This window comes from Ochotona curzoniae, unplaced genomic scaffold (assembly GCF_017591425.1).
Source record: "Ochotona curzoniae isolate NIBS_2020 unplaced genomic scaffold, NIBS_Ocur_1.0 contig_21, whole genome shotgun sequence".
Lineage (NCBI taxonomy): Eukaryota > Metazoa > Chordata > Mammalia > Lagomorpha > Ochotonidae > Ochotona > Ochotona curzoniae.
In genome coordinates this window covers 1639923-1652626 of record NW_024465322.1, presented here as the reverse complement: position 1 = coordinate 1652626, position 12704 = coordinate 1639923, and the positions used below count along the sequence as shown (strand labels likewise).

At 40.8% G+C, this 12704-nt stretch overlaps 1 protein-coding gene across 2 annotated transcripts in view; it reads right to left on the bottom strand.

Moving 5' to 3' along the window:
- Positions 1 to 12704, bottom strand: part of SEMA3C (semaphorin 3C) — a 136431-nt gene that overhangs the window by 54015 nt on the left and 69712 nt on the right. For both annotated transcript variants that reach the window (XM_040971092.1, XM_040971102.1), the window contains 3 exons: positions 11843 to 12003; positions 10266 to 10328; positions 3429 to 3548 (listed from right to left, as the gene is read on the bottom strand). In XM_040971092.1, the coding sequence (XP_040827026.1) occupies positions 3429 to 3548; positions 10266 to 10328; positions 11843 to 12003 (344 nt within the window). The remainder of the gene's footprint in view (positions 1 to 3428; positions 3549 to 10265; positions 10329 to 11842; positions 12004 to 12704) is intronic.

Below are 12704 nucleotides of genomic sequence, written 5' to 3'. Positions count from 1 at the left end.
CTTTGTCTTATCTCCTGATATTCTCACCTTATTTATTGCCAGCTATATTGCAGAAAAATAAAACCCTTAAATGACAGGTCTTCAACTCCTAACAAATATATAATTAGCATATATACATATGTATAGATGCAAATACACGCGCTCACCTGTAAGAAGGGCTACAGCTGTACTCTGAGGACAATTATTCAACCTTTCGGGTTTTTTTTGTTTTGTTTTGTTTTGTTTTTTAAAGATTTATTTTTATTATTTTTTTTTATTGTTGCTTACATTGTATTATGTAGTACAGTTTTATTTTGATCTTTTTCTTTCTTTTTAACTACATTTCCTTTATACCATCAATTGATCCTTTCTGCTTCCACATATCACTACCACTGCCATATTTCTCAGACATTCATAAATATTCATCACTACTTGTGACTTCTCATTCTATTTTCAATTTATTTCCATTGGGCATTCAACCTCAGCTGTTCTCCTGCAACACTTTTTGATAAGATCGTTCTGGAAAATCATGGTGCACAATTCAGTGCTTATTTTTTAGAATTCATCCTATTTAGAATCTCAATAGCATTCAGAAATTGGCAACCATGGCAGTCTTTCCAAAATGACTGTTTTTATCCTCAGAAATAAACAACAACTTTTTTTTCCCCCTCTATCTCCATGTCTGACTCTTTCATGTTTCATTTGCAAGTCTATTTTCCTCCATCTGGTCCCCAGTTTTAGTCACAGCCCTTCTACGCTTATTCAATTCTCTGTCCAAGTAAGCCTTTCGGGTCCTTCTAGTACTTTAATAAGCAGCAGATCATTTTATCTGGGCTGATGTTCAACTATGTACTTGATTGGTCAATGTGTCATACAATGCATCTCTGAATGAAGATTTTTTCACCACCTCACTTCAGGACAACTATAGAAGGCAATAAGCCCAAATTAGCAAACTGTGAACAGTGCTGGGAAATTGGGAGGGAATAAAAAGCATAACAAAATGTTTTAAGATCAAAGAAAGATATCAATAGAGGCACTGGAAAACACAGGACATGGCCAACAGTGCTCAGTGCTATAGAGGGGTCTAAGATAAGAGATACTGATTGAGGGATTCAAGCTGGTTACCAAGGAGACTTAGCCATTACATACGTAGTCTTGGTTAATATGTACGAGTGAAAGTTAGATAAGACAGATCTAACAAACTCAGACAGAGTAAAAATATGGAAGCTGGAAATACAGTTTCCAGAAACGCTCTGTGTTGAAGTAAAAAAAAAGAGAAAGAAAAAGAGTTGGAAAGAGTCATAAAGTCAAGATGACTTCAAAGAAAGAAAACAATTCTATTTCTAATCTGGAATAATTGAAAGCCAAATTTTGGGACGAAGACATCAAGTTCACAAAGTAGGGATGGAAGCTATTGCTCAAAGAACTTCATTGATGAGGAAAATGCACTGCATTTTTCTGAGAGATTAGGAAAACCTGGAGACTGAAACAGATGAGTTCTGTGACTGATACACCTCCAAAAGCAAAAGGGCTACTCTGGGTGCCTGGGGTACTGGAGTTGTCTGTTGTCTGGGGTCTAGACTATTGTGAACAAGCACTACGCAAATGCCTCGGGAACCTTCCAGCTCCATCTTGCAAAATAACAGAACAAAGAGGGTGTGTAATGAATGTGTGCGATGCTTCAAATTGAAGCCAGCTCAAAAAGCAGGCTCTGAGAACCCATGAAGGTCCATGAAGACGGATGGAAGCCAAATGGAAGGTAATGCTCAAGAAATTCAAAGGCATGATAACGGTCATTTGAGCTTAAACTAGTTTTACTTCCACACTACTCGATCTTTGAAAGATGGCATGTCTTAATTATTAACATGTCTTAATTATTAGCACTGTATTAAAGTAGATCTTTATATAACATCAGCTGGTGCAGTACAGGCCTGTAAGCTTGATGATATAATCAAACCCTGGAATTGGGAGTTGACTATGAAAAGCAGACACACAAAGCTTAAAATTCATAATTCTTTTCATATTTAAACTGGCTCTTAAGATGTTCACCTAGTACGTAAGAAACGAGCTAATTAAAATGCTTCACTCTTTGAGAAGATATCTTTTGGAGACCAACACGGTTCCTCTTAGCCAGGTGATTAAAATGTACTCCATGCTGGTTGTCCCAAGGAGATTCTTTTTTTGATAGACTTTCCAATTAAGGATTCAAGTGCATAGTGAGCAATTCATACCTGGGGAAATGATTTTATTTGAAATTTATGCTCTGAAAACTGCTACGCTCTCGTTGGCGCATACAGCGGCCTCACTGCCATCAGGGGAATGTCGGACAGCCTGAAGACATCCGAGGCAATAGTTTATTTAATCAATTGATCACAGGCATGTGGTTCTAATGATTAAGTTCCATGTGGTCATCTGTATTCTTCCAAAAAGTCTAACTTTCTTTGCCTTTAAGCATCTTACTGTAACACAGCTTTTGAAACCCCTTTTGGAAACGCCTCGTTGTGGGGTCAAATGATCATTGCTTGGTTATTTTTCAATGACTTTGCAATCATTAGAAGGTATGCAAGTGTAAATTGCATGTCTGAAATAATTAAAATTTAATCAGGAAGGCACAGAGAAAGAATCACTGTTCACTTGTATTCGTAGTAGAATATATTAATTTTGGTAAAAGAAAATAAACTTTCTGAGGTTTATGAATAGCATTTCATCTGCCCAATTCTACCCCTTTAAGACTGATGGATGTCCCAGAGAAGCAGACTTGTGGGCTTACACTGCACAATGAAAGCAAACAGAGATCATTTGAAATAATCCAGTTTTTAAAATAATCGCATCAAGGAAAACACATTTGACCGGAGGCATGAGAAAAAGCTCTTGGTCGAATGCGTGGTTTCCTTACTCAGCAGTTGTGAATGCGGAAGATAAACAAAGGGTTAAACACCACAGTTGAACTCCAACCAGCTTATATTTGGCTGTGCATTAGCAATCTATTTGTCTCGTCTTTGGCAAACAATATCCCATATCATTTTAATTCACGTGCAAATGAGGCTAATGGTGATGCTAGTCTAAGATAATGATTTGTTCATTATATAAAGTAAGAAACATGATTTATTCATTAAGTAAAGCGCTTTCCAGCATCTTGCTTTGTACAGATTTTACAGCTTTAGGTCTCAAATAGGTTTACTAATATGAAAAATTTTTTAAAAAAATGGCTCTCAATCGATCTACTTAGAATAGATCAGAGAAGTCAAGTTCATACTACGATATTGCCTAAATTGGAAAAAGTGATCAGCGGAGACAAAAACAGGAACCTGGCAGACAGAATGCAAACCTTGAGCAAGCAAGGCCCATGAACAATCTACAGACACTGATGGTGTGTGTACGTCTCTCTCTCAAATGCAGTGTTTGTCACCCTTGCATCAAAACTCAGAGTGCGAACGTGTTACACTCACCTCAGACCTCCTCCCCCTGTTTAAATACGTGCAGACGGGGCTGAAGGCGCCGCTCCCACAGACGTACAGGTGCGTGCGATTGAAAGTCTGAATGACACGTACAAAGTTCCCACAACCGTGCTGAAAGAAGCCAGGAGGAAAAAAGGGTCAGTTCACTATGTCGCGCGGTGAGATTGCATTTGCTAAGCTAACAGTGACGTGGCATCAAGTCTAGAAGATTCCGTGTCTCGGAGCATCTCCGCGTGTGCTCCCAAAAAGAAACCTTTGGTACTTGGGGAGGATACACCCAACCAAACCTGCATCTTTGGTTGGGTGCAAATGAAGAAAATGATAATTCAGGAAGAGTGATGGAGTGTTAAAAAGATGGGTCACTCAGCAGGTGTTTATTAGGTCACCTTATATGTCACCTTATAGTTAGATCTTTGGGGCCCTCTCAGTAAACGAAGTTTACAAACATTTTTGTTTCCACAGAGCTCAGAGAATCAACGTTTTTCTGGGGCCCGAGTTCTGCTATTTCCGCTCAAACATTTATCAAATGAATACATCTATCAAATGAATACATGCCAATTTAAAACCAGAATCATTTAATGATACTTTGATACATATTTTTTTGTGTGTGCGCTTTTTAAAATTGTTTCTATTGGGAGATATATTTGGGGGGGGTGGAATGCTAAATGAATCACGTGGCTCATGGAATGATTTATTCCAGCGGAAAGGGTGGCTACCCCAGGTAGCAAATCAAATGCTCTCTCCTAATCAAATTTCAATATTTTACTTACTTGCGAGGCAAGGCTATCATTGATTTGCTCATTGAAATACAAAATGATTAGTGTAATGCTAAACTGACCGTGACCTGGCAGGAACACAGGACAACCTTGTAACCAAATCAATCATTGAGTGCTCTGCGTGTCAGGTTCACAGTCCCTTCCTGGTTACAAATGAATCAAGTCCATCCCTTATATTCCCTTCCCAAGGTCGCTTTTCTCTCAAGGAATATTTATACAGTAACGTCATACTTAAGAGACAGAACATACAGTTTTATGAAAGACCGTGCAGAAATCTATTTAAAAATCAACAGTAGCTGATTTTTCCTGGTAATCAAATGACGGTTGTGACTAATTTCCTACCCCAGGTAGTTCTTCCCCGATTTTTCATAGTGCAAACACATTGTTTTCTACCACTGGGATAATAGAAGCAAAACAAACATGGCTAGAAGTTGTAACTTTCCCTAAAAGTCCGTGTCATTTCAGGATTTCCATCCTTTTCTGTTTCCATTCGTTATGTACCTGCCAACACACATCAGCTTCATCGACCACAAGAGAATTCCCACAGATGTTCCTATACGAGATTTGTGTTCTCAAATAAGCAATCACTGACGCTGTTGTCGCAGAAATGAATCCTTACGTAGCAGACTAAACGCTTTATTCTTGTGTGAAGACATTAAGGATTTTGTCTCAAATACACACGGTGGCATTGTGCCTTGACACCTGTTTACAGAGATACTTGGGAACATAGGAACAGATGAGAGGCGTGAGTGAAGGCTGCTGTGTCTATGTGAAGGCAATCTGTCAGGTGTAAAGCTCGTGTTTATTTTTTCACACTTTAGTTCTCCTGGGCATGTGTATAAAATATTTTTTTTCAGAGGCCACTGACCCATCCCAATTGTACTAATAACAGATTAGGTCTGTCTCATCCTTAAAGACCATTGACTGTCCTGAACTACTGACCTTTGTAAGCCAAAGGAATGAATAACACCTTTTCTTTATCCCCAATACACTTTCAACTCCCTACATATCTCTGACCATCAACTTACTATGGCTAATATGTATCGGGTTTATTATGTGCCAGACAACAAAATAGAAATGTATGTATTTTATCTCCAAGGAGGTTTGGATGCCAACTGATGGATGGCATTTAACTGAACAACTTGAAACCGTTACTTCGACATTTTACGTGCATACACTGAATTTTTCAAAGCTTAGCTTCTGTTGAGTAAAATACAGCTTAGATTCAAGTCCCCACAGGTAGAAGCTAAAAACAGATTGACAGATATGCGTTTGTCTAATGTTCAATCTTGCACTGTCAGTGACGTTACAACCTGTCATTTGGTGAAGAGTTCATGGTTGGTACTATAAAAATTATTCATATTTACATAACTATAGTTCTTAATGGTTATTAATATTTACAGCAATGTCCTAGTTTAACATGGGGCATTCCATTTAGTGATTCAAAAAAAAAAAAAAATGAATCCCAGAGCTGTGGATTTAATAAATAATTCACTGGGTCTTGAAGCATGGCCACTTTCCACCACGTAACTTTTCTAGAAGAATCTCACTGGCAATTAACAGATCCCCATAATGTTTCACACTTAACTCCCTTTCCCATACCTACTCTCACACAAGAATTTATCCAGCTGAGTTAATTATTAGAAATCATTATCTCGGTCCTTCCCATTTCCGTTGTGTTATTCTCTGTTTCTGTCCACATTACATTTGATCTATGCCATAACAATTCGGTCAATGCCACATGGCAAATATTTACTCAAGTCATTCTAGGCAAAGCACTAAAGGGTGCTGGCAACATTGGACCAAACGTATTCAACCGCTGCTTTCCGAGACGGGAAAGGCCACGAGGGCATGCCACGTTGGAGGCTGTACAGACCCGTGTTTGCTCAGCGTGCTATGGCAGAAAAGAGAAGACAGCCAGTGATGCTGACCTGAATAGAAAGGCTTGAGGGAAGGTCACTGGAGCTGAGTCTTGCAGAATTAGTTAGAGATTTGGACATTCAGAAGCACAATGGAAAAAAAAAACCATTCCAATAGAAATTAGAGTATGAGCAAATTGCAAAAGCATAGGACTACAAGCTTCCCTATGGGGAACACTGCCTATAGGAGCTGGAAGATGATGATTGTCTGCCCAACGGCAATGGTCATCTGTGTTAGGTGTGTGGTCTACCCGGGATTGAAAAGCAGCTGGCCTCTAACAAAGCCCCACAACTGTCCCTGAGAAACCGTGGGAGGCATACAGGGAGTTCGTTCTGCAGAGAGCTTAGAGCTGGTCCTGACAACAGCAGAAATGCTTAGAAGGCTTGGGGAAAGAAAGGAAACTTGGGAACTTCAGGGCAAATGAACAACCGTGGTGTTTCCTGTTCGTGATACATTCCCCTTCAGCAATCGTAATAAAACTAAAGCTGCGCGTGTTACGCGAAATGTAAGACCATTTGATTTTACGTGTACATGGGGAGCCGAAATCCTGCACAAACAGACCTTCAATTGTGGAGGGCCACGGACTTCTCGGTGATATGGTGTTGGCTCTTACGGCCTGTTCTAAGCTCTCTACAGATAGTATCATGTTAATCGTCTTAACCACCCATCAACGGAGCTCCTGGGAATGGGTACACTTCACAGTTAAGGGAACGCAGACACAGGACAGGCTGGGTTTCCAAAGGTAAAGAACGAATTAGAGCATCACTGAACTTGCACAGAGATAACTATGGTGTCGTGAGCTTTGGAGGGCGCTGGATGAAGTGACTCCCGAGGGCTCTCCCACACAGGGAAGTACCTCGCCCCGGTCCTAGCTACTCTGAGCTTCTGAGCTTGCTTGCTTCTCATGACTGCCAAGGAAAGGATGACGGTCCAGGTACTCAGGTCCTCCACCCACAGGGAGGACCTGGTTTCTACTTACTGGCTTTGACCTTGCCTCATTGTGCCTGCTATGGGCACTGGGGGATGAACCAGCAATGGAAGATCTCTCGCTCTTTTTCTGTCTATTCCCTCTCTCTGTCTATCCCCTCCTCTGTGTATTTTTCCCTGTAATTCTGCATCCAAACAACAAATATCACAAATATTTACATACAAATAATATATATGTACATATGTCCCAGAGCAAAATAAGTTTATAAAAATATTAATTCTTGGGCCCGGCGTGGTGGCGCAAGTGGTTAAGGTCCTCGCCTTGAACGCCCGGGATCCCATATGGGCACTGGTTCTATCCCGGCTGCCCCTCACTTCCCTTCCAGCTCCCTGCCTGTGGCCCGGGAAAGCAGTCGAGGACGGCCCAAAGCTTTGGGACCCTGCACCCACGTGCGAGACCCGGAAGAGGCTCCTGGCTTCGGACCGTTGCGCTCACTTGGGGAGTGAATCATCAGACGGAAGATCTTCCTCTCTGTCTCTCCTCTCTGTATATCTGCCTTTCCAATAAAAAATAATAAAAATAAATCTTTAAAAAATTAATTTTTCATGGTCATGGGCATACCAAGCAATAAAAAAAAAAAAAAGAACCAGCTTTCTTTTTCTACATTTCTGGTCTGGAAAACAAATCAAGGTATTTGATGAAGTTATTCTAAGAGGAAAATATATTTTTCAGTAAGTAGCTTCATATTGCATGGCCATAGAATTAGGTAATGTTCTGTGATTAATAAATCAAGGCTGATGATGTGTACATGCAATTCATTAAGCCTAAACAGACTTGATCCTGACTAATGTTTCAATAATTTCCTGTGCTAATACATTCATTAAACTGAATATCATTAGCTGTTTTTTTGACAGCAAGTGCTGTTGCTCAAATTCAATTTATTTAGAGAATTAATCAAAACAATATCATTTTTATATAAATTGTGTACATACAACTTAGTTCATGAGGGCAATGGCAATGGAGCCCCTGGATTTAGCCTGGTCTAATCCACTATTCAAACTTTGACAGTTGAACCAGGGCACGGATCTTCTCTCTCGCTTTCAAATAAACAAGTACATTTTTTTATTAAAAAAAAAATTTTTTTAAATGCAAACAGAGCCCTTCTCTCGTTACTTTTCTGCATATAGCCCTTAATCACAGAGAAGAATTTAAAGATGTCCACCAATGATATACAGGAAGACAAATGATTGAAGATTTTATGTCATTATTTGATATTACCAGACAGCAAGCAAAAAAGGATTTTATTTCACCAAAGGTGGGGGGAAAAAAAAGAACCAGATAGCTTAGCTAAGATTCCTCAGACAGTTAATAAAATTTGTGAAAATAAAAGTTACAAGGGAAAGTCCTCTATCCATTCTCCCTGGGGCGGCTTCTTTGAACGGGAGATGCGGATGTGTCTTGAACAAAGGCCCATCAGATGTAGTAAGGCAGTCACCAGGTGTTATGGTGCTGAAAGGCAATGATCCCCCAGGGAACAGCCTTCATTAGGCAATGGATGATCTAGTGTAATGGACCCACACGGATGCCCCTCACCGAAGAGTAAGATCTCATTCTCCAAATGACACTTCCTTCCAAGCTGGATTTCACAGAAAGTTTTCATCATGAACGCTTTCAACTGTTTCTTCCACATTTTTTTTCTAGATTTTACCCTCTAGATGGTGGTTCAGGAAATCCCTTATACTCGTGCAAGTTGCTCCTTAGAGAACATACTATGAAGCACAAAGCTTAGTTACTCCTGATAAGCTTTCTGGCCGGGAACTTTCCAGTGAGATCCCAGATTCCGGGTTCCCTGGACTCTTTCGTCACCCTCCCTTGAGCCCAACCTGCGGCAACATGACATGTGGAATTATCAAGCAGATTCATCCTGTGACTGGCCCAGCCAGACACATCTCCCTAACACTTCCCTTTCTGGTGCGGCGCTGTCCGCACCCCACTTTGCACCACAGTAAACTCCCTTCCTGACATTTAACATCATGAGCCTGTTTCTGTTAGAATCGCGGGGTTATTTAATAACTTTTTCCAGCCAGCCTCCATATTCCATCTCAGTCCTTCATTAGTATGCATTTCCAGGCTCATTTGATTAAGCTTGACTTTTCCAACAAGATAATCAGGTTGATTGGAGTCAGAACTGTGTCGATGTTGGGGGCAGAGAGGTCTGTAGCAGCCTGCACTACCCCAGATACATAAGAGGTCCTCAATCAGTACTTACTGATAATTGAATTCTGAGTGATTGAATTATGGAAAGATGAATTGAAAGCAAGAGTGAGCAAAGGAATTTCTCGAGCGAGGAGTTTGGAAAAGGCCGGATGGTTAAAAGCCATGATATTTTCTTTATATTGTTTTTCGTGATTTCAGGCACAAAATAGCAAACATTGCAAAAAAGAAATGACATGGAGACTTCAAGATATTCCTTTTGCGACTCAGACATAATATAGATTTCCTCCATATACTTATTTGTGATTTTAAGAAAGACTACACGTTGTCAGCCCGAAGCAGTCATTTGCAGAAACTGACACGGGTTTTGACCTTGACTGTTCGATAAGGAATCCCACTGAAGAAAGAATACAATTTGAACAAGAGCCGCAGCAGAATCAGTATTATTTATGGATACTTTTATCTGCTTTGATGGCTGCTTCTGAGGCTATTTTTTAATAAACAAAGCTGCCATTGCATCACTGTTGATCTTCATCTTTGGAAAGTACTGGCAAACCTGTACCCATTCACACGGAATCTTTCTCTGAAAAAGCCACGTGTCTCCTGGGAACCGCAACAGACTCTCGCATTATCAATATTCCGGCACCCTGCTGCGAATTCTGCAGCGTGCAGCCACTTGGAGCAGGGGCTAATGACTGAAATCCGTCATGAAGTGTGCTTGTGTGGAAATTAAAAAAAAAAAAAAGAAAAGAAAAAGAGAGCCAAATGGGGCATTTTTAACCGGTCAGGAATTCCAAAGCTACAGGCACACGTTGTAAAAGTTTCATTGTCTTCGTATTTGGAACATCTGTCCAGCTGAGGATTTTAAACACGGAACACCCCTCGGTCTCACTCTTGGCTGCACTCAAATTACACGAATTCAAAGAGCAAATATTTAACGTTTTGTGTGTGTGTGTGTGTGTGTGTGTGTGTGTTTTCTTTAGCACTCACTGTGGGATCTTTGCCAGCCATTTTGCACTCTTCAACTTTGATTGCAGATGCTGGCCAGAAAACCTGCCCAGAAAAGAGAAGAAAGCTTTCATTATGTCAGTGTGATAAATGACAGCCCCACGCGCTTCACCTGCTTTCCCCCAGCAGACCTGAGGCGGGCATGCGCCTCAAATGTCTTTCTTGTTTTGCCTTATCAACTCAATACTCGGTTTACTTGTAACGATGGCATATATCTTCAATAGTTTTTCTTCTAACAAAGTATTGAACGCATGGTCATTCATACATTTTCTACGAAAATACAGTTATAAGCATGGGGAGGAGATGTTGAACCCAGGAGTTACGCTGCTGGTTGGGCTGCTCACATCCCACATGGCATGTCTGGTTTCTTATTCTGCGCTCCACCTCCTGACCCCAGCAGACCCCAGCAGACCCCAGGAGACAGCGGGGACTGGTCCATGTGCAAGAACTTGTTTAGGTGCCCAGACTCCAGTTCCCACCCAGCACAGCCTGGCCCTTGCAGACAAAGTCATTTTAAAGAACAGTGGATCGTAGGCCCCTGTTTCTTTTTTGCTCTCTCTTGAGTGAATTAATTAGTTTAAAAGTCGCCGGAGTTTCTAGAATAATTAAATGGGCTCCCAGCACTGCAGCCGCTAAAATCCAAGTCTACATCATTATACCCTCGGAGCAGGTGTGGCCTTAACGATAACTTTTGTTAAGTTGTCATGACGTCAGTGTTGACATGGTAAACGCACAAGACTCCTACTGCAATGATTTCACAGTGAATGTACCTTTACTTGCTCACCGCAATGAGACTCAATTTTATTTTCTGCTTGTGCGAAAGAAAGAGAAATACTCTGAGGGGTTGCTCTTGTTCAAATAAACATGTCTCTGGGGACTGCGCTGCCCCGAAAACTTCCAAGAGTAACATGTTAATGACCGCATGGACCTTCTGTAATCTAGATATTTCCATACCATACTCCACGCCCTTCTTTTTCTCTTTCCAAATACATATGTGTGAACGCCGAAAACATCGACCTGCTTTGCTCCAGTTTTAGGATTATAAATAAATAAATTTTAAAACTATGAATTTAAGCCAAGCAAAAACTTAACTTGAAATATTTCCAGTCTAAGAACTAAGAATTTCCTTCACACTTTACATTAAAGGTAGCTGATATTCTCTATGGTTTTCATGAAATGCGTATCATTTCCCATTGCATTTTAATCTTTACAGAAAGGGGCCGATGGTAAAGCAATGGTAAAGGACAGAGCCAGTCCCCATCCAGGTGCCTCGGGCTCTGATCCATCACCCTGCTGATGGCTTGGGGAAGGCTGTGGGAGATGACCTAGGCTCCTTGCTTCAGCCTGGTCCAGTCCTTATAGTTCTGGGCATCTGGGGAGTGAACCAGCAAATAGAAGATCTCTCTCTCTCTCTGCTTCTCTTTCTTTTTCCCTCTCTCACTCTGTAACTCTGCCATTCAACAAAATCAATCTTGAAAAAAAGAAAGAAAAACACACCTAGAAAGTACCATTGCCCTAAAAATATATATATATATATACAAAAAAATGGATGGACTTACACTCAAAGGATCTTGACTTATATTGTTAATATTCAAGGAAAGAATGTGGTCTTTGCTGCCCACATATATCCGATCTTGGTCTTCGTCCATTAGTAATATCCTGTAGTCTAGTGGGTGGGGGGATAAGCTAAAGTACTCCGCAGTCTTGGTTTCTCGAAGCTCTGAAAAAACAAACAAAAAATACAAAGAAAACACATGAAAATAGAGTAGTCTGGTTCTATGATTCTACTATTTTGATGGTTCTGTATTTTTATGGCAGAAATATTTCTCCAAAAAACTCAAAACAACGAATCAATTTTACAATAGAGTTACAGCCATGGCTGATGGGTCTATACACAAAGTAAGAGAGAAGCGAATTAATAGGTACAGCGTTAAAGCTTATGACAATAAAAAATTATTCAGATCTGTGACAATCTTAAATCTGTTCTATTACTGGTTGACATCAGCTCGAAAGTGGTCAACCAAAAACCACATATGCAACAAGAGGAGGGCAGAAAGAACAAAAGCAATGGTGCTGTTCATCGTTTCTTCCTGACCTCAATGTAGTCATCTGTTTGGGATTATACGGAAGTATCAAGGGCCAGAAGAGGGGTGGGGCTTTGCTCGGGAGGAACAGATGCCAGTTGAGGTGCCCTGCTTCCTTTTTGGAGTCACCGGTTTTGAGTTCAAGCTCCATGCCTGATTCAACTTCTTCACATCTGCGCCCTTGGAGGCAGCAGGTGGCACAGCTGAGCCCCTCCCATCCCATCGGAAGAACCAGAGTCATTCCTGGCTCCTGGCACAGCGAAAGGGAACCAGCAGATCGGAACACTTCTTGCTTTCTCTTGGAGATAGTTGAACAGGCCGATGGCTCATTGAGAAC